Source organism: Podarcis erhardii (assembly GCF_964252035.2).
Source record: "Podarcis erhardii genome assembly, chromosome: 2".
Lineage (NCBI taxonomy): Eukaryota > Metazoa > Chordata > Lepidosauria > Squamata > Lacertidae > Podarcis > Podarcis erhardii.
Genome location: NC_138498.1, coordinates 115,990,525 through 116,015,602, shown reverse-complemented (window position 1 = coordinate 116,015,602; position 25,078 = coordinate 115,990,525). Strand labels below are relative to the sequence as shown.

The window sequence follows — 25,078 nt, the reverse complement described above, 5'->3', positions numbered from 1 at the left end:
AGTTGTGGTTGGACTCCAACTCCCATGAGCCCCAACCAGCATGGCCACAGGCCAGCGGGATGATTCAAGTTGTAGTCCAGCAAGGCCTTGAGGGGGACCCCCTGTCCTATGAATTTGCTTGCAAACAAAGGAGTATTTATAGGCTTCTTGATAAAAATGTTTATGATGATCCCCGTCAAGTATGATGCTAAATATAAATGATGTTTGGAGAGGAAAACAGGGTGACTGAGAAGGATTTGATTTAAGTATTTCATTGCATTTTTATTCTGGTTTTCTGTCTAAAACACCAGCTTTGTCCAAACCTCCCCTTTTATCCTCTCTAAAACCCTGCTAGGTAGGTTAGACTGAAATATAGCAACCATCTCTAGATCACCAGTGCTCTAAACACAACCTCACACTGGCAGGTTATTGTATCTAGTTTTAAGTATTTAGTTTAAGGTTATGCCTTGAACATTTATTAGGAAGACCCAAAGAGTTAAAATAAAAGAGGGGACACCCCACCCCAAAAAAAATAAACTTCACAATTTTTCACCTTCTGAATTTTGAAATTCCACTGAACTTTATGTTTCTGCGAAATGTTGTTTTGGCACTACTTCTTCTCTGTCACGTGATTTATTTATCTTCCATTGTGCACCCTTTTCCCAGCCATAGTCGCGTGCTGACCTTGGTCAAAAGTGTCTCTGGAGACCTTTGTGTTTAACTGCTTTATTCTTCCTCCAGGCAAAGCAGTGGTCCCGAGCTGTTGCCTTCATGTTGCTTCTGTGCGGCTGAAAGATTTCTCCCTCAATCACACACTTTCTTTTGCAGCAATGTTGGCTTCCACCACGCACCCATCAAACCAGTTCACGTAGCTGCTGTTCCCACCATCCACTGCTCAGCATCTCTATGTGCTCACCTTGAAATTAACTGGGATATTTGAGTGGGGTGTGCGCGTGTGTCTTTTTCAAGCAGGTGCTCTCTCTGACTGGGTGAAGAGGCCATAGAGGAAATGATTGTGGTTCTATCCAGTACCACAACGACTTCTGCCCATGTAACGGGACTTATTTGCCTCATTTGCCCCCATTGGGGAGGGACAGGGAGTCCCATTGCACAGGTGGAAGTCCTTGTGCTAAAGGGATGATTTTGTGGGATACAGCCCTTTTCTCACCCCCTCTTCTTGACAGGGTCAGCTCTGATACAGGTTTGGCTAGCATACTTCTCCACTGAACTGGCCCCTGCTCTCCCCTAAAATCAGCATTCTTGATTAGAATTAAAACAAAGTTATGTTTGGGCATGTAATTCTTAATAAAATTTATCCTCATTCAAATTTTCTTGGCAAATTAGGTCTAGGGTGAAAGTGGAGGGTGAGTTTAGTGTAAATACTCTCACTCATTGCAAAAAAAGAAAACAAAAAACGCACAGCCCTACAAAAAAACCCTAAAGCGGTATATACATTTTGTTAAATAAAATAAATAAATAGCACAGGGCCTGGAGCCCTCTTGAGATGTGCTATCAGTGACCCATGCCCTAAGTTTATGGACTGCCACATTCTTTACTAGCTAAAGCCATCACATAGCCTTCAAGGGCAGCCCACTGCCACTGAGTACACTACAGTAGTCAATATGCCTTTCACTCCTTATTCCATGCCCAGGGAACGAGGAGGTATGCTAGTTGGAGTAAAGCCGGGGAGGAGGTTGCAATTTTCTCACCCGACATCTCTCTTTCTTCAGCTCCAGGATCTCCTTCAGCTGCCAAGACCCAAACTTCCCCTAGACTCACCACAAAAAGCCCTGAAGTGCCACTGCAGGACCTGACTGTGACGGACGTCTCTCCGGACAGTCTCCGTGTGACTTGGTCGGCCCCACCCAGTTCCTTCCGCAGCTTTTCCCTTCAGTACAGGGACCCCAAATCCAGTGCCCCACCAGGGGAAATCAGAGTACCGGGGACAGAGAGAAGCGTCACCGTGATGGGTTTGACCCCCAGAACGGAGTACGAACTGGAGTTAAGTGGGGAGAAACCTGATGGGAGCTACAATCCTCCTCTAACTACAAAGACATCCACAGGTACATCGCTCTGGGCTCCCCGAAATGAGGACGCTGCCATATGCAGAGTCAGATCATGGCTCCGTCTAGCTCAGCATTGCCTACACTGACTTGCAACAGCTCGCCAGGCTTTCAGTGGGCAATCCCAGCCAACCAAGGACCTTCTCCATTTAGAAGAGATGCTCTAGGCACGAGCCACAACCCTCATTTACCCAGCTATACTTGATCACCTTTCTTTTTTCTAGGCCTCCTTTGCTTTGTTTCAGAACCTGCACAAAGACAACTTCATAACACCTCTTATAATATTTCTGACACAAACCAGGAAGTTCTCTAACCCACTAACTCCCATATTTCTTCCAGACCCAAATTTTGGGGTTCAGCAGCCCGCTTCTCCATTCTGGTGTGATAAACACCAAATTTTTTTCATTCCACTTTGCAGGATTCTGAGATGTTGACGGTTATTTATCATGAGCTGCTTGCTGGGTGTGGGATGGGGGTCGGGCAACACTGAATCCTAAGGCGTAAGGGAAGGAGGTCCCCACAACCATTCTAGAGGGTTACCTAGCAAGAGTTGCCATGTTGATTGGCCTCTATACTGCTGCAGTAATTAGTTACGTTTTACATACTGTATTTTGGTTTTGTATTTTTTTAATATGATGGAAACTGCCCTGGGATCACTTGTGTGTGATGAAGGATGGTGCCGCACACACCCTTGCAATACTGTGCTGTGACTTGAGCACCTGCTTTTAGCATTACGGCACCAGTTTCCTGGAATTCTCTTCCCATCAAAGTGAATCAAGCCCCAACGTGTCTGTGTTCTTTCAGTGTTATATTGCTAACCTCCCTTTCCTCTCAACTCCTTCCCAAATTAGGCTGCACACACACCCTACTTTTAAAGCACATCTCCACACCCCCAGTATTCTGGGAACTATAGTATACCCCTCACAGAGCTATAATTCCAAACAGCCTTATACATTTCCCAGGCTTCTTGGGGGGACATGATGTGCTTTTAATATTTCTTCTTCTTCTTCTTCGGCGATCACTCGTAGCCGAGTAAGATTGTCTTCTATAAACACGGTTTTAACAATGAGTCCGTAAGTGACTGTGGAGGGCAATTCTGGACCCACATGTCCTTCCACAGTGGGGATATTGGTTCCCGGGCGGGAGTTGATCACGTTGTGGATTTGCCAAGTGTGCCTTCCTCCTAGCATGTTTCTCCCTTGTTTCCGTGCAGCCTTGATCTGTTTTATTTCTACAGTTTTCAGTTCTCATTATTAATGCTTCGGTGCTGTGTTATGATCTGTGTTGTGCATTCTATATCTGTGTACTGAAGAACATAAGATGAGCCTGCTGAATCAGACCAAGGGCCCATCAGGTCCAGCATCCATCCTCTTCTCATAGTGGCCAACCGGATGCCTGTGGGAAGCTTGCAAGTGAGATATGGAGCACAACAGGACTCTGCCTACCTTCCATTTCCAGTAACTCACATTCAGAGGCAAAGAGAGGCAGAGCATATCCATCATGGCTAACAGCTGTTGATAGCCTCCCAGAGTGGCTGGGGAAACCCAGCCAGATGGGCAGGGTATAAATAATAATATTTATCATTATTATCATTATTATTATTGCCTTGCCTCCATGAATTTGTCTAATCCTCTTTTAAAGGCATTCAAGCTGGTGGCCATCACTGGCTCCTATAGACACCGCTTGGGTAGTTTTCTGAAAATATAGTGGTGTAGAAATCTGGAAATCAATGAATTAATGAATGCAACTGATAACCTACCATGAAATAAACTTCTTCAGTCCAGAGGAGGGACTGGACTGTAGCCAAGTTGCTCGCAGTCCACTGTCCCCTGGGCTCATGGATTGTTTGGTCATTACAGTTTGGTCATTAGGTGGCACTAGACTTGGTTGCGTAAGATAGAACACAGATCACGAAACAGTATTAAAACCAGCAATTAAAAACTGCAGAAATAAAATAGACTTCTTCTGGGTAGGCTTGGTAAAATAAAATAAAAATACTTGGGGATTAGAAGAATTATATTTTCTCCCATCCACTTACTTCTTTCCTTTTTAAGAGTTCAGCAGCCATCATCCTCTCTTCCTCTTGTTCGTTTTTCAGCCCCAGCACCAGCCCTGGAGAAGCCCACTCTGGGGCACCTCTCCGTCTTGGACGTCAAAGAGAACTCTGCCCGCCTGTCCTGGGACGTCCCCACGGGGACCTTTGACTCCTTTTTGATCCAGTATAAAGATGCTGAGGGCAAGCCGAAGAGTCTCCCCGTGGACGGAGGATCCCAGGAAGTCACCATCTATGACCTAGCGCCTTCCCGGAAGTATAAGTTCAGTCTTTATGGACTCGTAGGCCGCAAGAGACATGGCCCTGTTTCCACAGAGATGGTTACAGGTGAGCGATGTCTCTCCAAAATGTTGGTTGGCATGCTTCTTGATTTTTAGAGTTGAAATGAGTTTGGGGTGGGGGGATGCCGAGCAAATCCTAAATCAAATTGGCTTGCAAAAATAAGTCGCCATCACTATCCTGGACTCCTACAGGGGGAACACCAGGGTGTGAAAATTATAAATTTATAAATTAAATGAACAATACCCTTCCCTTCAGGTATGAGTGCCATTGCTTTTGCAGCAAAAACAGTGCCGTCCATGCAAAAGAGGGACGTGGCAAGGTTTGCAGAAGTAACCCCACAAAAAGTTAGTAAGGGGGGGGGCATATGGAGGAACTCCAAAACAGCCCAACGAGAACAGTTTTGGTTGTACCTAATGCTAATTATACTCAGAGTTGAACCATTTAAGTTAAGAAACATAACTAATCTAGGTTTATTGATTTCAGTGAGTCTACTCTGAGTAGAATTTAGTTGAATACAATCCATAGAATGCTAACTATTGGGCAGCGGTTAAATAGAAAAGTGTGTAGGAAAGGGAATGGAATGGATTATTCCAGAAGGGGAGTAGGTGGCTACCATGCCCCTTCCAGAATAATTCATGCCAGCACACTCCACACCACATTTCATTGCAGGTCCCATTTGCTTATATACCTTTAAAAAAAAAGTCAAAGCCAGATACTCACCAGGGGCAATGTTATTTCTGCGCAAAAACAAATGAGGCAGATTTTCCAACAATTATAACCATGCCTTGCCAATTTTGTTGCATCAGATTAATGATGATTACATTATAAATTGTTGCGCTGAAATTTCTCTCTTCCATAAATTATGTATTCCAACGCTCCCAGTTATGCAGACCGTTGGATCCATCTGTTTTTCTTTCTTTTAAAAGTGCATTTGAATTGGCATATTATTATCTGCAAAGTAATTGACAATACCTCAGTTTTATAAACTGAACTTCACTGTCAGAAGTCAAAAAAAAAGATAGCATGAACATTTCTAAATTTTCAGAAGTAATATTCGGAGCCTGAATTCCGCCCTGTCTCAGATTTGTAAAATGTGCAAACGTTAATTCAAGGCAGCCTAATCTGCTGGAATCTCTGCTGCTTCTGAAATGCGCATGTAATTTCTAGGCCTTCCTAACTTTATCCAGGTCTGTAATTCTGCAGAAACACAGACACTCAATATGTGGTACTGAGCACAGGATTAAGAATGTAAGAGCCTGTCTGCTGGATCAGGCCATGGGTGCTATGCAGCATGCATGGCCCTGGCACTGAAATTTGTGGGTGCCCAGCCAAATTCACGAGGAATTTTGTGGGTGCTCAGGCACCCAGGGGGTTGGCACCTATGCATTCAGAGATGTACCACTTTTGATTTTAGAGGCAGCATATAGCCAATATTACAAATAGGTCCTGATATTTTTGTTTTCCATGAATCTGTCTAATCCCCTCTTTAAAGCCGTCCAGGTTGGCAGCCACTGCTACACCCTGTGGTAACAAATGCCACTGTTTAACTCTGCCCTGTGGAAGGAAGCACTTCCTCCTTGAATATCCAACTGTTGAGAGAGAGAGAGAGAATGCCATTTCATTTCTATTTCATTCCCTGCTCTGGAGTGCTTACTGGATTTCAGGAAATTCAAAATGGCTGCCACCATCAAAATGGCTTCCTCTGTTGCCACTCAGTCTTATAGAACCAGTACACATTTCTACAGGGTGGGCGGATCATTTCCCTCAAGAAGCTTATTTTAGTCAATAGGTGCTGTGTTAATCGTACGCCTCCCGCAAAAGGACAGTGATAGAAGCCAGGCGTGTTAAAAACACAAAGTCAAACTGTGCCGTTCCAGTCAGTCCTGGTTTTGAACCTGGAATGCACAGGGAGACTTTAGTTGCATTTAGATTTCTTTGTTTCCTTTTCCAGATAGAAATGTCTTGTAAAAGCCCAGAGATGTTTTACTTGAAAGCAGGCCCAAAGGTTTAAAAACTATCCCATCATGGTGTTGCTTTAAAAAAAAAATATCCAGGAGGAGGGAGGAATCAGAGAGAAATTGTCCATGTCCCATGTATGCCTAATCTATAGTAAGCCCTACTGAGTTCCGTGGGATTTACTCCCAAGTAAACATGGCGCTGATGAGTTGGCAAAATGGTTTGGCCAAAGAAAAAGTAAGCTGAGGACAAAGTACCTCTTCTAGGCCCAAGGGTGTGGGCAGCAGAATACAGCTGTATCTGTGAAGAAGCTCTGACCAAAAGGCAGGAATGGAATTTTTATGACTCAAAGTTATTACACTGAGGCAACAGAAACCCCTTTCAGGCCAGGCCTGTGGTCTGAATCCAACACTTGTGGCCCTGGGAGTGTCAGATGTCAAGGAAATACTATCTGACTTTTAGAAGACATCTGAAGGCAGCCCTGTATAGGGAAGTTTTTAATGTTTGGTTTTTTACTGTGCTTAATATTTTTAATTTGTTGGAAGCCACCCCAAAGTGGCTGGGGCAACCCAGTCGGATGAGCGGCATATAAATAATAAATTTTCATCATCATCATCTGAGCTCAGCTCTCCAACTTTCTGTTTATATCTAAACTCTAAAGACAGTTTCCTCCTCACAAAATTCATCATGCCCTCCAACATTTTTCCAATGAAAATAGGGATGTCCTATTCCATAACAACAATTTTACTATTTAAACCCCACCCATCTCACTGGGTTGCCCCAGTTACACCAGGCAGCTTCCAACATATATAAAAACATAATTAAACATTAAACTTCTGTATGGAGAGCTGCCTTCAGATGGCTCGGGGTCAGATAACTTCATACCCTCCAACATTTCCAATGAAAATAGGGTCATCCTACCATAGCCTCCAACATTATTCTCATGAAATCGGGGACATCCTAAAGGAAAGCGGGACATTCTGGGATCAAATCAGAAACCAGGACAGCTTTTATAGCTCCTGGACTGTCCCTGGAAAATAGGGACACTTGGAGGGTCTGATTCATATGAAAGGATGGGGTTTGGGGTATGAGGTTCTGCTTTCTTATATCATTGGATTTTTCTGCCAAGCATAAGGAAAATTTGCTGAGGAGATAAGATAATGTTCCTATCGTGTACCATTTCCCAGAGTTGCTTCATCTGGAATAAGTCGGCAAATTTCAGAAAATTTTGCTTTAATCACTATTTCTCTACAGCTCCGGCCCAGTTCTTCCTAGTGTTGTGACGTGGGGTTTGCGATTTCAGCTCTCTTGACATAATATGCTGGAGACAGTTCTCTAATAACACTTCTTTATTAAAGCAACAAGACTGAGACCTGAGGAGGGGAGAGCTACATTTATAGGGACAGGGAACTAGCTAGAAAGGATACATTTTGGAGGGAACAATATCAGGCAATCACAGTCCTGCCTTTTGGAGGAAACCAATAAGGCAGAGGATCCAAATACAGCAGCTTAAATGAACCAATAGTAGCTGTACCCTCTGGAACCAAAAGGCAGTTACTTTACCCTAATGCAAATACAGACAATAATAATACAGATATAAAATCCTTTGACTCAATACACAACACCTAGTCCCACCCTGACAAACTTTACTGCGCTGGTTATCTTTCAGCATAGCTCTGCTCATCCTCCTTTTGGTCTTATTTGCTACACTTCTATTAACACAAAAAATAAATATCTGCAAATACATAATGTATAAACCATTATAAAAAATAGCACAGCTCAGAACATGGATGGGGGGGGCAGAGAGAGAGAGAAATATGGTTCATGTCACATTTTATGCAACTAATTCTGACTTATATATACAAACTGAAGCACAACTATCTTGCAAAATATGCACTTCTCTGAAATTTGTGAGGCGGTTCTCCGAATCATGTGTCCAAAAAAAATTGTATACTAGGCCAAGTGTGAACAAAGATGGGAATAACATATTAAATGCATTGATTTAGCCCTGTGAAATAGCTCAGTTGGTAGAGCACGAGACGCTTAATTTCAGGGTCGTGGGTCTGAGCCCCATGTTGGGCAAAAGATTTCTGCATCGCAGGGGGTTGGACTAGGTGATCCTAGTGGTCACCTCCAACTCTATAATTCTATGATTCAAGGGGATATTGCTTGCAATTTATCTCAACAAGAACTCAGTAACTCGGAGCAGGGCTTCTAGTGCAGCTGCCCTTTTTCAGTGGAATAGCATTACTGCTGAGATACGACAGGTGCCCCATCAACATTTTCCGTAAACAACTGAAGGCATTAAGCAACTGAAGACATTAAACAACATCTTTGTTCCGACAGCCTTTCCTAGATGGATAAATGGTCTATACCAGGGTTGGCCAACTCCCAAGAGACTGTGATATACTCACAGAGTTAAAAACTGGCAGTGTTCTACCCCCTTTTTGGGGGTTCGGGTCAAAGTTGTTGAGTTTTTTTCAGGGAGGAGGTAAAATGTTGAGCTATTTTTACGGGAGTCACAGTTGTTCAGCTTCTTGGCGGGGAGCCAGTGATCTACCAGTGATCTACCAGTAGATCATGCTCTACCTGTTGGACATGCCTGGTCTATACCACAAGTCCTGTTAGGGTTTTTGCCTTCTTTTAAATTTATTTGCTGTATTTGTGTATTTAACTGTTTTTAATTTGCTTATATGGAAATCACTTTGAGGAGATTGCTTTAAAAGTTATTATTATAATTAATTAATTAATTAATTAATTAATTAGACTTGTTAGTCTATTGCTACCAAAATGTCTCTGATGTATGTCTTGTGCAAAATTGCATGCAACAATGTGAATATTCTGGGGGAAATGCACAAAAATACTGATATATATTTTTTGCAAGTTGATGTAGAAAAGGAGAACTAAACTGAAACCTGGAAAAATGAGAAACTCAGAAAAATCGACACTGGCAGATCCATCCTTAGCTCAGTCCCAGCACTCCCTTAAAAATATATATTCTTTGCTTCTTTGCTCTCTAGGCAAAGTCCCAGCCCCAGAAAAGAAGCCAGAGAGAGAAGTGACAGCTCCACCCGGCCTGGGAGAACTCTCTGCCTCAGATATCACCAGCAGTTCTGTTCGCCTCTCCTGGAGTGTCCCCTCTGGGAGATTTGATTCCTTCCTGGTCCAGTACAAGGATGCTGAGGGCAGACCCCAAGTGCTGCCCATGGAGGGGGACTCCCGCGAAGTCACCATCCCTAGCCTGGCTCCTTCCCGCAAATACAGGTTCAATCTCTACGGCATCTCCGGTCGCAAACGTCTCGGCCCAGCCACAACAGATGTCACCACAGGTCAGCAGAAGGCCTGCCATGAACTATAGTATTGTGTTTGCAGAAAGTGGCGTCTTTCCCCCACTCTAACCCATTTCCTAATCCAGGGCGTAGTGTTTCATTTTTGCTTCACCCAGGACGCAACTGTACACAGAATTCAATCTGCCTTTGCATCTAGACAATGAGAGGACAAGTGTGGCTGTTACCCCACTTATCTGGGTGTAAGCCCCCTTGAATTCTGAGTAAGACTCATTTAGGATTGTGCTGTAACATGCTTTCACCTTCTCTGAAGCCCTGCAAAAGTTTTGTGTGCTGAAAGTGCTCTTTTAAAAACCAGTCACCTTGGATTATATGAAAGGATGAGTGCCACCTATGCACATAAGCACTCCTGTGGTCTTTTCAACAGGCAAAATGAAAATAAACACCCAGAACAAGGGCTGACATTCAAGGTGCATTTTATAGCTCAGTCCTACATATTCAGCTGCTTTTCCCACCATGACCAGGAAAGCAGGAATTGCTGAGCGCAGGCTTAGAAACATTATGTGTGGGTCTTTAGGCCTATTGAGGGCTGCTGCTGCTGCCTTTTATTATAATTCGTCTTGCTTCCCTATAACAGCATCACGGGACGAAGAGCCTGTAGCTGAGCCTGAGCCGGAACCTGTCCTTGGTGACCTCTTAGTCTCGGATGCCACCAGCAACTCTGTCCGTCTCACATGGAGTGTCCCCACTGGCAGCTTTGACTCCTTCTTTCTCCAGTACAAGGACCCTGAGGGCAATGACCAAGCCCTGACCGTAGACCAACATTCCCGCGAGGCCGTTGTTCCTAATTTGGTTCCTTCCCAAAGATACAGATTCTTCCTCTATGGAATCTCTGGGCCCCAGCGTCTTGGACCTGTCTCAGCTGATGCCACCACAGGTTAGCACAAGCATTCAGTCCACGTACAGTAGTACCTCGGGTTACATACGCTTCAGGTTACATGCGCTTCAGGTTACAGACTCCACTAACCCAGAAATAGTGCTTCAGGTTAAGAACTTTGCTTCAGGATGAGAACAGAAATTGTGCTCCGGTGGCTTGGCAACAGCGGGAGGCTCCATTAGCTGAAGTGGTGCTTCAGGTTAAGAACAGTTTCAGGTTAAGAACGGACCTCCGGAACGAATTAAGTACTTAACCCGAGGTGCCACTGTATATGTCTTTTCTAACTGGCAGAGCTTTCGTCCTGTTTCTCCTTTTGGGCTGGCAAGATCAGAAAATGATGGAGCCACAATCTGAATCCTAAAACTTTGGAACGCCATCTCGTTCTGTGGTGCTACGAGAGCAGAGGATTCATTTTGCGATTTTTTTCACAGTGCATGTCTGCCCATGACAAAATTAAACGAGCAGCGAGCTTATTTCACAGCCATTACTAAGGAAACACAGGAACTGTCGTTCTGCTAACGAGCCATGCAAATTGCAGTGCTACTAAGGAGCCGTGGGAACTGTGGTTCTGCGAAGGTGTAGGGGATCTTTAGAATGGAAATCATAGTATCTCCAGAAAGCTATAGATCTCAGGATGCTTTGGAGGATATTTGCATGGTTTGGTAGATGTGGAAGTCGAAGTAGCTAAAACTTTTTTCATTTTTGTTCTTTCAGCTATTGTCATTGTTTTTGATGTTTCTCTCCAAGGGCCTTTTAATTAAATTTGACAGATGTCACATGGTTTACGCATGACCTGGAGATGAAACACCCATCTCTAGGTCAGCCAGCTGTCACAGAGCTCATAAGGAGGGCCTTCTGCCTCTGTCTCATCTCTTCCTTCCCCCATCCATTAAGATGTACATTCTCATCTCTTCCTCCTCTGTGTCGCAGCCCCACTACCAACAACGCCTGCTCCTCAGCCCAGCTTGGGAGAGCTCTCAGTCTCGGACGTCACCACCGACTCTGTCCGTCTCTCCTGGACTGTCCCCACTGGGAGCTTCGACTCCTTCCTGGTCCAGTACAAGGATGCGGAGGGGAAGCCTCAGGCCCTCCCAGTGGATGCAGGTTCCCGCGAGGTCACCATCTCCAGCCTTGTGCCTTCCCGAAGATACAAGTTTAATCTTTACGGAGTCTCTGGTCGCAAGCGTCTGGGTCCAGTTTCTACTGACACAGTCACAGGTCAGCAAGGGGAGGTTCTAAAGACCTTTTGTCAGTCATAATACATGGCCATGGGTATAGCTTAGAGGTATATCAGCCGCTATGTCTGCAGAAGGTCCCAGATCCAGTCTCCAACACCTCCAGACAGGGCAAGGAGATGTTTCTTGCCTCAAACCCTGGAGAGCTGCTAGCAGTCAGTCTGGATACTACTGAACTAGATGGACCAATGGTCCAACTCAGTATAAGCTAGCTTCTTATGTTCCTGAGAACCACCCTGGTAGGTCAAATGATTTTTCTCTCTACTACTATCTGTTTCCCCAGCATCACCTCCAAAGGAACCTTCAATTGCTCCCAGCCTGGGGGAGCTCTCTGCTTCTGACGCCACCAGCAATTCCGTCCGTCTCTCCTGGACTGTCCCCACGGGGAGCTTTGACTCTTTTCTGATCCAGTACAAGGACGCTGAGGGCAAACCTCAGGCAATCCCAGTGGAGGGAGCTTTCCGTGAGACCGTCGTCCCCAATCTGGTTCCTTCCCGCAGATACAAGTTCAACCTTTACGGACTCACTGGCCGCAAACGCCTCGGCCCCATCTCCACAGATGCCACCACAGGTCAGCAGCAAGAGTCATTTGGGCTGGATGTGTTTTAGTTTTCTTGTTTTCTCAGATGGCATCAGCAGTGTCAGAAGTGGCTGCCGAACACTCACATTTATTGCTTTCCCGTTGATTTCATAGGCCTTGGTTCCAAGGGACTCCTCTCAGGATACAGTTACTCAGTCAGTGGGTGGGTGAGAGGAGCAATCTTTGTATGTTCTGAGGAGGGATTGGGGAGAAAACTGAAACATTTTGCATTTATTGGTAAATCCACCCAATTCACTTTTCCCAAACCAATACACAAGCTGAAACACATTCGTCTTTTGAAATCTGTGTTTCTCCTAAATCTTGTAATACAGTTCTCCTCCACCTTCTTATAAACTTCCATAATATGCGCCCTCCTCAGTTCGTTTATCTTCTAAACTGCCCACCTAGGAGAGCATTCGTTCAGCAGCATCTACTTCTTTCTGTTCCTCCAGCATCATCACAGGAACAGCCAACTCCTCCCAGCCTGGGGGAGCTCTCTGCTTCTGATGCCACCAGCGATTCCATCCGTCTCTCCTGGACTGTCCCCACGGGGAACTTTGACTCTTTCCTGATCCAGTACAAGGATGCCAAGGGCAAACCTCAGGCAATCCCAGTGGAGGGAGCCTTCCGCGAGACCATCGTCCCTAATCTGGTTCCTTCCCGTAGATACAAGTTCAACCTTTACGGACTCACTGGCCGCAAGCGTCACGGCCCCATCTCCACAGACGCCACCACAGGTCAGCTTCACTTGATGAGCAGGGGCCCTTTTCCGGGATCTATTTTCTGTGTCATTTCATGCAAAGCTAGTGGCTGAGCCCATGTGGGACTGTCCAAACCAACCTGGACCCTGTGACCATCGTCTGAGGCCCTTCTTCGTGTGCCTCCTTGCCTGGAGATATTTCAGAATTCCCACCCTCCTTATTCATAGAATCATAGAATCTTGAGTTGGAAGAGACCACAAGGGCCATCGAGTCCAACCCCCTGCCAAGCAGGAAACACCATTAATTTCCTTCTTTCCTCAGGAAGCAGCAGCGGTGTCAGAAGTGGCCACCTAACAGTCAAACTTATTGCTTTCCCCCTGATTTTACAGTAGCTGTGTTGACACGAACCTCTTCTATCTGTTCCTTCTCTTTCCTATTTGTCTTTTACTCTTCTCTTTCCCACCCCTGCTGATCCATCTATGCCTTTCTGCACATCCCTCAAAGATACAGTTACATAGTCAGTGTAGCAGAGAGAAGAAGCACCCAAATTGATGGGGGGGCCAAATTGAATCATTTTGCACTTCTCAGTAAATCTCCCCAATTCACACTTTCCAAAGCAACAAGCAGACCCATTCTTCAACATTTGTACTTCTCCAGGGTTCACAATGCAGTTCTCCAGCCAAGCAATACATCCCAAAATGTGTGTGCTGGGGGAACGTTGTATTTTTTATGTTGTGAACTGTCCTGAGATCTACGGGTGAAGTGCACTATACAAATTTTAATAGTAGTAGTAGTAGTTTAGCTCTCACTCAGGGTTGGGGATTCTCATTTGATCTGGGAGCCATATGCGGCCTTCCAGGCATCTCAGTCTGGCCCTTGGAACTGTCTGCTAGACACACACCCTCCCCTCAGGACACACCCCTCACAAGCCTTGCTTTGCACCCAAGTATTTTGGCCTGACTTGGAATGTGTCCTTGGACTCTGATATTGCTCTTGCTTGCTTGGGTGGGGGATAGAGAGACATGTCTGACTGTATGCAGAAAATAGCCTACTTTACAAAGGCAACATTGACATTCATGGCTCCACCCCCTTCTGCCTCTAGCAACACCCACCATTGGCCTGGGGATTTTTGGGGGTAGACCAGAAGGGAATGCATCCCTCAGGCTGGTAACAGGGCCCCCCACCGCTCCCCTCTATCTTGTCCCACCGCTATGGGGTTACACTTTCTCTCTGTTTTAGCTGCTGTAGGAACGCCACCAAAGGCCACCACAGAAAAGGTCACCGTCATTCAGCTCAGCCTGGACCAGTTGTCCGTTTCCGACATCACCAGTGACTCAGCCCGTCTCTCCTGGACCGTCCCAACTGGGAATTTTGACTCCTTTCTAGTGGAGTACGAAGATGCAGATGGGAGGCCGCAGGCGTTGCCCGTGGATGGGGCTTCCCGCACACTCACTGTCCCCAACCTAGAGCCCTCCCACAGATACACGTTTAACCTCTACGGACTTTACCGTGGCAAGCGCTATGGCCCCCTGCCAGTGGAGGCTGTTACAGGTCAGCAGTGGATGAACTGGCCAACTGGGCTGTGGTCTTTCCCCTCCCCCCTCCCCCCTGGGCACAGTTTCCTCCTTTCTTCCTCAGGGCGCATCTGCAGCATTGGAAGAAGATGCACCTCAGCCTATGAATTTCTGTTCTCTTTCAGGAATACCTTTTGAGCTTTACACCTGAAGGGCCTTTCTTGGGTGGCGGGAGGAGAGAAAAACCTCTCTGCTCAAGTGATAGCCTGGCCCACAAACAGATACTTACTTTTTACATTCATCATAACATTGAGCTAAAAGTTCCTTCTCCCCTTCCGTTGCGAACCACTTTCCCAGCCCCATTTGCACTACATTTATGGCAGGTTTGAAGGGGCCTGTGGAGACAGAATGTAGAAAATATGAGGTGGCATGGGGACTTGCATAGTCTTGCTTCCTTAAATATAAGCACCATGTCGCTCCACAATTTTGCATGTAAACGGTCCCAGGTTTAATATTGGACTCCTCTACTCCGTTTAAAAAAGGAAGATGGAGCAGGTGATCGGAGATTTTGTCTGACTAGTGATGGAGATCCTATAACCCTCCAGATGTTTTTGGACCCCAGGTCCCATCAGGCCCAGCCAGCATGGTTGATGGCCTGGGATGATAGGAGTTGCAGTCCAACAACATCTGGAAGGCATTTGGGTTCTTCATCCCGGCCACAATTGCTGGAGAACTGTGGACCAGGAAAATCTAGCTTGTTAAACTTCTCCTAGCAACTCTAAACTCCGTTAACAAACTACAAATCCCAGGATTCCTTTAGCAGGGAAGCCATGACTCTGACACTGGGCCTCAGTCGCCAGCGGTGTAACAAATTTGTAGCTGAATTTTCATTGTGCCTTATTTTCTTTTTAAAAATAAGATCAAGTTGAAACTGTGGCAGAAATGCAACAAGCTAAACCTGAAACTAGAAAAAGGAGAAACCGGGAAGAACCAGAAATGACTGCTTTGTCCATGCCTACCAGCATGCAGTGCCCCTTTCACACGTAATTTAGCTTTCACTGGGTTAGGAAACCTCATTTGGCTGGGAGCCATATGCGGCCCTCCAGGCATCTTAATCTGCCCCTTGGAACTATCCGCTGGACACACCCCTCACAAGTCTTGCTTTAGTCTTTTGGCCTGACTTGGATTGTGTCCTTGGACTCTGATACTGCACTTGCTTGCTGGCTTGCGTGATAGACATGTCTGAGTGCATGCAGAAAACAACCTACTTTACAAAGACAACATTGACATTCATGGCTCCACCCCCTTTTGCCTCTAGCCACACCCACCATTGGCCTGGGGACTTTCGGAGGTGGACCAGAAGGGAATGCATTCTCAGGCTGGTAAAAGTGTCCCCCACCCATGCCCTATGTCTTGTCCCACTGCTATGGGGTTACACTTTCTCTCTGTTTTAGCTGCTGTAGGAACGCCACTAAAGGCCACCACAGAAAAGGTCACCGTCGTTCAGCTCAGCCTAGACCAGCTGTCTGTTTCTGACATCACCAGTGACTCGGCCCGTCTCTCCTGGATCGTCCCAACTGGGAATTTTGACTCCTTCCTAGTAGAGTACGAAGATGCAGATGGAAGGCCACAGGCGCTGCCCGTGGATGGGGCTTCCCGCACACTCACTGTGCCCAACCTGGAGCCCTCCCACAGATACACGTTTAACCTCTACGGACTTTACCGCGGCAAGCGCTATGGCCCCCTGCCAGTGGAGGCTGTCACAGGTCAGCAGTGGATGAACTGGCCGAGTGGGCTCTGGTCTTTCCCCTCCCCCTGCCCCGGACACACTTTTCTCCATTCTTCCTCAGGGCACATCGGAAGCATCGGAAGAAGATGCACCTCAGCCTATGAATTTCTGTTCTCTTTCAGGCATACCTTTTGAGCTCTACACCTGAAGGGCCTTTCTTGGGTGGCGGGAGGAGAGAGAAACCTCTCTGCTCGCGTGATAGCCTGGCCCACAGGCAGATACTTACTTTTTACATTTATCTTAAAATTGAGCTGAAATTCCTTCTCCCTCTCCATCGCGAACCACTTTCACAACTCTGTTTGACATCACCAGTGACTCAGCCCATTTCCCCTCCGCTTATGGCAAGTTTGAAGGGGCCCAGGTTAAAGGATTGCAGAAAATTTGAGATTGCTATGAGACTTTCTAGGTTTCAAAGTCTGGTTTGCTAAGGGTCTCCTTACAACTCTCATCTCCCTTAACGAACCAGAGATCCTAGGATTCTTTTAGCAGGGAAGCCATGGCTCTTAAAGGGCCTCTGTCTCCCATGGTGTAAGATATCTGCAGCTAAATTTTCATAGTGTCTTCTTTTAAAAAATCTGGAAAACCCCCAAGTCAATTTAAAACTGCTGCAGAAATGCAACAATCTGAACATAGGCGTAGAGAAGGGGGGGCAGCTGCCCCCCAGATCAAGTAAAACAATAGAAATATTGACCAATCACATCGCTTCTGCCCCCCTAATAAAAGTCTTGCCCCCCCCAACAAACATCCTGGCTATGAGCATGAATGTGAACCCAAAACTAGAAAATGGAGAAATTGTGGGAAACCGAGGCTGACTGCTTTGTCCATGCCTACCAGCATGCAGTGCCCTTTTCACATATAGCTTAGCTCACTATGGGTTAGGGGACCTCATTTGGCCTGGGAGCCATAAGTAGCCTTCTAGGCATCTCAGTCTGGCCCTTGGAATGATCCACTGAACACACCCCTCACAAGCCTTGCTTTGCACCCAAGTCTTTTGGCCTGACTTCAAAGCGATAAACAACTACCTGACATTCAGAAGACATCTTAAGGCAGCCCTGTTCAGGAAAGTTTTTAATGTGTGATATTTTAGTGTTTTTTGGTTTCTATGGAAGCCGCCCAGAGTGGCTGGGGAAACCCAGCCAGATGGGCGGGGTACAAATAATAAATTATTATTATTATTATTATTATTATTATTATTATTATTACTGACTTGGAATGTGTCCTTGATATTGCTCTTGCTTGCTCGGGTGGGGGATAAAGAGACATATCTGACTGTATGCAGAAAATAGCCTACTTTACAAAGGCAACATTGGCATCCATTGCTCCACCCCCTTTTGCCTCTAGCCACACCCACCATTGGCCTGGGGACTTTCGGAGGTTGACCTGAAGGGAATGCATCCTCAGGCTGGTAACAGAGTCCCCCACCCATGCCCTATGTCTTGTCCCACTGCTATGGGGTTACACTTTCTCTCTGTTTTAGCTGCTGTAGGAACGCCACCAGGGGCCACCACAGAAAAGGTCACCGTCGTTCAGCTCAGCCTAGACCAACTGTCTGTTTCTGACATCACCAGTGACTCGGCCCGTCTCTCCTGGACCGTCCCAACTGGGAATTTTGACTCCTTTCTAGTGGAGTACGAAGATGCAGATGGGAGGCCGCAGGCGTTGCCCGTGGATGGGGCTTCCCGCACACTCACTGTGCCCAACCTGGAGCCCTCCCACAGATACACGTTTAACCTCTATGGACTTTACCGCGGCAAGCGCTATGGCCCCCTGCCAGTGGAGGCTGTCACAGGTCAGCAGTGGATGAACTGGCCGAGTGGGCTCTGGTCTTTCCCCTCCCCCTGCCCCGGACACACTTTTCTCCATTCTTCCTCAGGGCACATCGGAAGCATTGGAAGAAGATGCACCCCAGCCTATGAATTTCTCTTCTCTTTCAGGCATACCTTTTGAGCTTTACACCTGAAGGGCCTTTTTTGGGTGGTGGGAGGAGAGAAAAACCTCTCTGCTCGCGTGATAGCCTGGCCCACAGGCAGATACTTACTTTTTACATTTATCTTAAAATTGAGCTGAAATTCCTTCTCCCTCTCCATCGCGAACCACTTTCACAACTCTGTTTGACATCACCAGTGACTCAGCCCATTTCCCCTCCGCTTATGGCAAGTTTGAAGGGGCCCAGGTTAAAGGATTGCAGAAAATTTGAGATTGCTATGAGACTTTCTAGGTTTCAAAGTCTGGTTTGCTAAGGGTCTCCTTACAACTCTCATCTCCCTTAACGAACCAGAGATCCTAGGATTCTTTTAGCAGGGAAGCCATGGCTCTTAAAGGGCCTCTGTCTCCCATGGTGTAAGATATCTGCAGCTAAATTTTCATAGTGTCTTCTTTTAAAAAATCTGGAAAACCCCCAAGTCAATTTAAAACTGCTGCAGAAATGCAACAATCTGAACATAGGCGTAGAGAAGGGGGGGGCAGCTGCCCCCCAGATCAAGTAAAACAATAGAAATATTGACCAATCACATCGCTTCTGCCCCCCTAATAAAAGTCTTGCCCCCCCCAACAAACATCCTGGCTATGAGCATGAATGTGAACCCAAAACTAGAAAATGGAGAAATTGTGGGAAACCGAGGCTGACTGCTTTGTCCATGCCTACCAGCATGCAGTGCCCTTTTCACATATAGCTTAGCTCACTATGGGTTAGGGGACCTCATTTGGCCTGGGAGCCATAAGTAGCCTTCTAGGCATCTCAGTCTGGCACTTGGAATGATCCACTGAACACACCCCTCACAAGCCTTGCTTTGCACCCAAGTCTTTTGGCCTGACTTCAAAGCGATAAACAACTACCTGACATTCAGAAGACATCTTAAGGCAGCCCTGTTCAGGAAAGTTTTTAATGTGTGATATTTTAGTGTTTTTTGGTTTCTATGGAAGCCGCCCAGAGTGGCTGGGGAAACCCAGCCAGATGGGCGGGGTACAAATAATAAATTATTATTATTATTATTATTATTATTATTATTATTATTATTATTACTGACTTGGAATGTGTCCTTGATATTGCTCTTGCTTGCTCGGGTGGGGGATAAAGAGACATATCTGACTGTATGCAGAAAATAGCCTACTTTACAAAGGCAACATTGGCATCCATTGCTCCACCCCCTTTTGCCTCTAGCCACACCCACCATTGGCCTGGGGACTTTCGGAGGTTGACCTGAAGGGAATGCATCCTCAGGCTGGTAACAGAGTCCCCCACCCATGCCCTATGTCTTGTCCCACTGCTATGGGGTTACACTTTCTCTCTGTTTTAGCTGCTGTAGGAACGCCACCAGGGGCCACCACAGAAAAGGTCACCGTCGTTCAGCTCAGCCTAGACCAACTGTCTGTTTCTGACATCACCAGTGACTCGGCCCGTCTCTCCTGGACCGTCCCAACTGGGAATTTTGACTCCTTTCTAGTGGAGTACGAAGATGCAGATGGGAGGCCGCAGGCGTTGCCCGTGGATGGGGCTTCCCGCACACTCACTGTGCCCAACCTGGAGCCCTCCCACAGATACACGTTTAACCTCTATGGACTTTACCGCGGCAAGCGCTATGGCCCCCTGCCAGTGGAGGCTGTCACAGGTCAGCAGTGGATGAACTGGCCGAGTGGGCTCTGGTCTTTCCCCTCCCCCTGCCCCGGACACACTTTTCTCCATTCTTCCTCAGGGCACATCGGAAGCATTGGAAGAAGATGCACCCCAGCCTATGAATTTCTCTTCTCTTTCAGGCATACCTTTTGAGCTTTACACCTGAAGGGCCTTTTTTGGGTGGTGGGAGGAGAGAAAAACCTCTCTGCTCGCGTGATAGCCTGGCCCACAAGCAGATACTTACTTTTTACATTTATCTTAAAATTGAGCTGAAAGTCCTTCTCCCTCTCTGTCGCGAACCACTTCCACAGCCCCGTTTGACATCACCAATGACTCAGCCCTTTTGCCCTCCATTTATGGCAAGTTTAAATGGGCCCAGGTAAAAGGATTGCAGGAAATTTGAGATGGCAATGGGACTTACATATACCATAGTTTGCTAAAAGTCTCCTAACAATTCTCATCTCCTTTAACAAACTAGAAATCCCATGTTTCTTTTAGCAGGAAAAGCATGACTCTTAAAGGCCCTAGTCTCCCATGGTGTAAGATATCTGCAGCTGAATTTTCATAGTGCCTTATTTTTAAAAATCCCCAAAAAACCCCAAAGTAAATTTAAAATTGCTGCAGAAATGCAACAAGCTGAACATGGGCATAGCCAGAGGGGGCAGCTGCCGCCCCTTCCGACCATGTAAAACAATAGAAAAAACGATCAATCACATTGGTTCTGCCACCCTAATGAAGTCCTGCTGCCCCCCCCCCCAACAGAAATCGTGGCTAAGCCCATGAAGCTGAACCCAAAACTAGAAAAAACAGAAACTGGGAGAAACCAATTTGCAAAGGCAACATTGACATTCATGGCTCCACCTCCTTTTACCTGGGTGGCGCTGTGGGTTAAACCACTTGCCAAACAGAAGGTCGGCGGTTCAAATCCCCACGACGGGGTGAGCTCCCGTTGCTTGGTCCCTGATCCTGCCCACCTAGCAGTTCAAAAGCACGTCAAAGTGCAAGTAGATAAATAGGTACCGCTCTGGCGGGAAGGTAAATGGCATTTCCGTGCGCTGCTCTGGTTTGCCAGAAGCAGCTTAGTCATGCTGGCCACATGACCCGGAAGCTGTATGCCGGCTCCCTCGGCCAATAAAATGAGATGAGTGCCACAACCCAAGAGTCGGCCATGACTGGACCTAATGGTCAGGGGTCTCTTTACCTTTACCTTTACACCCACCATTGGCCTGGGGACTTTTGGAGGTGGACCAGAAGGAAATGCATCCCTCAGGCTGGTAACAGTCCCCCACTGCTGCCCTACGTCTTGTCCCACCGCTATGGGGTTACACTTTCTCTCTGTTTTAGCTGCTGTAGGAACGCCACCAGGGGCCACCACAGAAAAGGTCACCGTCGTTCAGCTCAGCCTGGACCAGCTGTCCGTTTCTGACATCACCAGTGACTCGGCCCGTCTCTCCTGGACCGTCCCAACTGGGAATTTTGACTCCTTTCTAGTGGAGTACGAAGATGCAGATGGGAGGCCGCAGGCCTTGCCCGTGGATGGGGCTTCCCGCACACTCACTGTTCCCAACCTGGAGCCCTCCCACAGATACACGTTTAACCTCTATGGACTTTACCGCGGCAAACGCTATGGCCCCCTGCCAGTGGAGGCTGTCACAGGTCAGCAGTGGATGAACTGGCCAACTGGGCTTTGGTCTTTCCCCTCCCCCCACCCCAGACACACTTTTCTCCTTTCTTCCTCAGGGCACATCGGAAGAAGATGCACCTAAGCCTATGAATTTCTGTTGTCTTTCAGGCATATCTTTTGAGCTCTGCAGCTGAAGGGCCCTTCTTGGGTGGTGGGAGGAGAGAAAACCCTCTCTGCTCGAGTGATAGCCTGGCCACAAGCAGATGCTTACTTTTTACATTTATCTTAGCACTGAGGTGAAAGCTCCTTTTCCCTCTCCCTCGTGAATCCCTTTCCCAGCCCCGTTTGCACTACATTTATGGCAATTTTAATGGGTGGGGAGATAGAATGTAGAAGATTTGAGGTAGCAAGGGTACTCGCATGGAAAATTGGTGTCAGTTTTTCTTGCTTCATTAAATATGATCTCGGTGATCAGACTGGGATATAAGGGATCAGTCGGTCCTTCAACAATCCTGGACCCAAGTTGTTAAGGGCCTTGTGAACTAATACATGACCCCTGGACTTGGCTCTCTAACATATGGGCAGCCCATGCAAGCTTTTAAGCACTAGATTTATGCAATGACAACAGTCTGTCCCTGCCAACAGTGCAGCCACAGCATTTTGCACTGGACCAGGCACCAGGGTAGCCCCACACAGAGCGCATTGCAAAAGTCTAATCTTGAGGTTACAGGTTACAGGTAGGTAGCCCAATAACAAACTTAGTTGGTCTCTAAGGTGGTGGCACTGTGGGTTAAACCACAGAGCCTAGGGCTTGCCGATCAGAAGGTCGGCCGTTCAAATCCCTGCAACGGGGTGAGCTCCCGTTGCTCGGTCCCTGCTCCTGCCAACCTAGCAGTTCAAAAGCACATCAAAGTGAAAGTGGATAAATAGGTACCGCTCTGACGGGAAGGTCAACGGCGTTTCCGTGCGCTGCTCTGGTTCGCCAGAAGCGGCTTAGTCATGTTGGCCACATGACCCAGAAACTGTACGCCGGCTCCCTTGGCCAATAAAGCGAGATGAGCACCGGAACCCCAGAGTGGGTCACAACTGGACCTAATGGTCAGGGGTCCCTTTTTAAGGTGCTACTGGAAGGAATTTTTAAATTTTGTTTTGACTTGAGGTTACCAGTGCATACAGATCACCACGGCCATAGCTTTTATGCATCATTTGGGCGCCAGTCACCAGTGGTGATAGTTATTTGCAGCTTTGAAATATGCTGTCAAGAACTGCCCACTTGCATTTGCGTTATCTTAATCTCGTCCTGGCAACTAGTGAATCTGAAAACAGGTTATTTCTGCACCTGTTTCTGATCCAGTTGGCATTCTCCAGCACCCCTGAGTGCCTGCTTTTTAGCCTTGCTGTTGGGGGAAAACAATGGGCGAGTTAATCTCGTCTTCCATTTTGATATAGCTCTTCTGTCTGTTCTATGCCTTAGGCCCTAAGGCTTAGAGGGAGCACACTGGGAGACCTTTTGCATTCTTCTAATCATGACTTAATTTTTACAGGAGCAGAAGAGTTTCCGACTGTTAAGTAGTACTTCACTCTTCACCGCCTTTTTCTCTCCCTCTGTGTTTTAGCCTCGGCAGTGACGCCGCCACCACAACCCACCCTAGGGGAGCTCTCAGCCGTTGATGTTTCTAGTGATTCTCTCCGCCTCTCCTGGACAGTCCCCACTGGGATCTTTGACTCCTTCCTGGTCCAATACAAGGATGCGGAGGGGAGGCCTCAGGCCCTTCCGGTGGACGGAGGTTCTCGCGAGGTCACCGTTTCTAGCCTCCTGCCTTCCCGTAGATACAAGTTCAATCTTTATGGGATCTCTGGTCGCAAGCGGATTGGCCCCATTTCCACTAGTGCGGTCACAGGTCAGCTGAGGTCACAGCAACCATAATTCTTTCACAGGGGAAGCAGTTTATTTCCATTCTGTCTCAGGAGCAGGGGCATCGCTGCGTCTCCATCTGCAATGCAGACCGAGGGTGCATGTATATATATACAAACGAAGTTGCCACTGTGCCCCGGAAGTGCGTTTCCCCCCCATGTCAGAGCGAATTATTCATTTCGATTGTCATATAGAATCATGGAATCATCCCACTGGAAGGGACACTGAGGATTGTCTATTCCTGCAATGCAGGAATATGCAGCTTTAGCCACCACTGACGTTTTCCACGAAACCCCAAAGCAATGCTTGCTTGAGCGCATTGTGGGAGATTAAAATAGTGGCTAGATCCATTTGCCAGGCAGTGTTGAGATTGCCGGGAGGTTATAATTTTGGTAAAAAACCAGAGGCCTTCTTTTTGGGGTTAATTGATGAGGAAATTTTTAAAAAAAATCGATGTAAATTTGCTTATGTATGCCACAACGGCTGCTGCAAGAATGTTGGTGGCCCAAAGATGGAAGCAGCAAGAACTCCCCTCCCTTGAAGATTGGCAGATAAAGATTGGCAGATAAATATATTGAATTGGCAAAGTTGACGGGAAAGACAAGAAACCGGCGCAATGAATTGTTTCTTAAGGACTGGAGCAAATTTACAATTTATTTGAAAGAAAATTGTAAATATTTGAAAATGTTTGCAGCTTTAACATGAAATGTTTTGTAATGTGAAATTAAGGAGCTAATTTACATATAAGAGGGTGAATGATAAAGATAATATTTAGTAAAGAAGTGGTTACAGAAATGCGAATGATCTGACCAAAAAAAAAAAGGGGGGGGGGAGTCAGAAAGAAGGAGAGAAGGAGGTCAATACTCACTTTGAGTAACATGGTAGTTAGGAAGTTTAAGTAATTTATGCGAAATGTAATTTTGGAAAACTCAGTAAAAATTATGTTTTTTTTAAAAAGAGAGTGCCGGGAGGAAAGGGGGTGAAAATTAAGGGTATCCGGACACGCAGTCAGCAGCTGAGCCTGTAAGCGCGCTGGCAATGATGCCAGGTGGTGATGCCAGTGCTGGGCAGAACACAAACCCTCTGGCATAGGTGATAAGTTGGAAGAAGCATATCTCTCTCTCTCTCTCTCTCTCTCTCTCTCTCTCTCTCTCTCATGGTGGCCACTGACTCCTTATTCTACTCTCTGTTCCAGATCAACTGATGGTGAAGCCCACTCCAGCACTCAAGCTCGGAGAGCTAACAGCTGGTAATGCCATGCCAAATTCCCTTGATGTCTCCTGGACTGTGGAGGCCGGGGACTTTGACTCTTTCATCATCCAATACCAAGACGCTCAGGGCAAACCCCAGGTTCTCCCTGTTGACGGGCGCCTCCGCTCTCTCCACCTCCACGACTTGGCCCCGTCCCACAGATACCAGATCAACCTCTATGGTGTCTTGGGCCGAAAGCGTCTGGGCCCCATCTCCACCGAAGCAGAGACAGGTCAGCAACCATCCTTCTTTAAGACAGCCTCCCCCCAGTCTGGAGACCACCAGGTTTGGGGAGGTAT

General features: G+C 46.8%; 1 protein-coding gene across 20 annotated transcripts in view; it reads left to right on the top strand.

The window, feature by feature from the left end:
• TNXB (tenascin XB) overlaps positions 1-25,078 on the top strand; it is a 112,088-nt gene that overhangs the window by 48,268 nt on the left and 38,742 nt on the right. For 8 of the 20 annotated variants that reach the window (XM_081852225.1, XM_081852231.1, XM_081852220.1 and 5 more), the window contains 14 exons: positions 1,710-2,042; positions 4,141-4,422; positions 9,354-9,662; positions 10,258-10,557; positions 11,488-11,775; positions 12,076-12,363; positions 12,825-13,109; positions 14,313-14,624; positions 16,042-16,353; positions 17,854-18,165; positions 19,673-19,984; positions 21,334-21,645; positions 23,230-23,514; positions 24,724-25,011. In XM_081852225.1, the coding sequence (XP_081708351.1) occupies positions 1,710-2,042; positions 4,141-4,422; positions 9,354-9,662; positions 10,258-10,557; positions 11,488-11,775; positions 12,076-12,363; positions 12,825-13,109; positions 14,313-14,624; positions 16,042-16,353; positions 17,854-18,165; positions 19,673-19,984; positions 21,334-21,645; positions 23,230-23,514; positions 24,724-25,011 (4,218 nt within the window). The remainder of the gene's footprint in view (positions 1-1,709; positions 2,043-4,140; positions 4,423-9,353; positions 9,663-10,257; positions 10,558-11,487; positions 11,776-12,075; positions 12,364-12,824; positions 13,110-14,312; positions 14,625-16,041; positions 16,354-17,853; positions 18,166-19,672; positions 19,985-21,333; positions 21,646-23,229; positions 23,515-24,723; positions 25,012-25,078) is intronic. The other 12 variants (XM_081852226.1, XM_081852227.1, XM_081852228.1 and 9 more) reach the window with 12 other exon arrangements.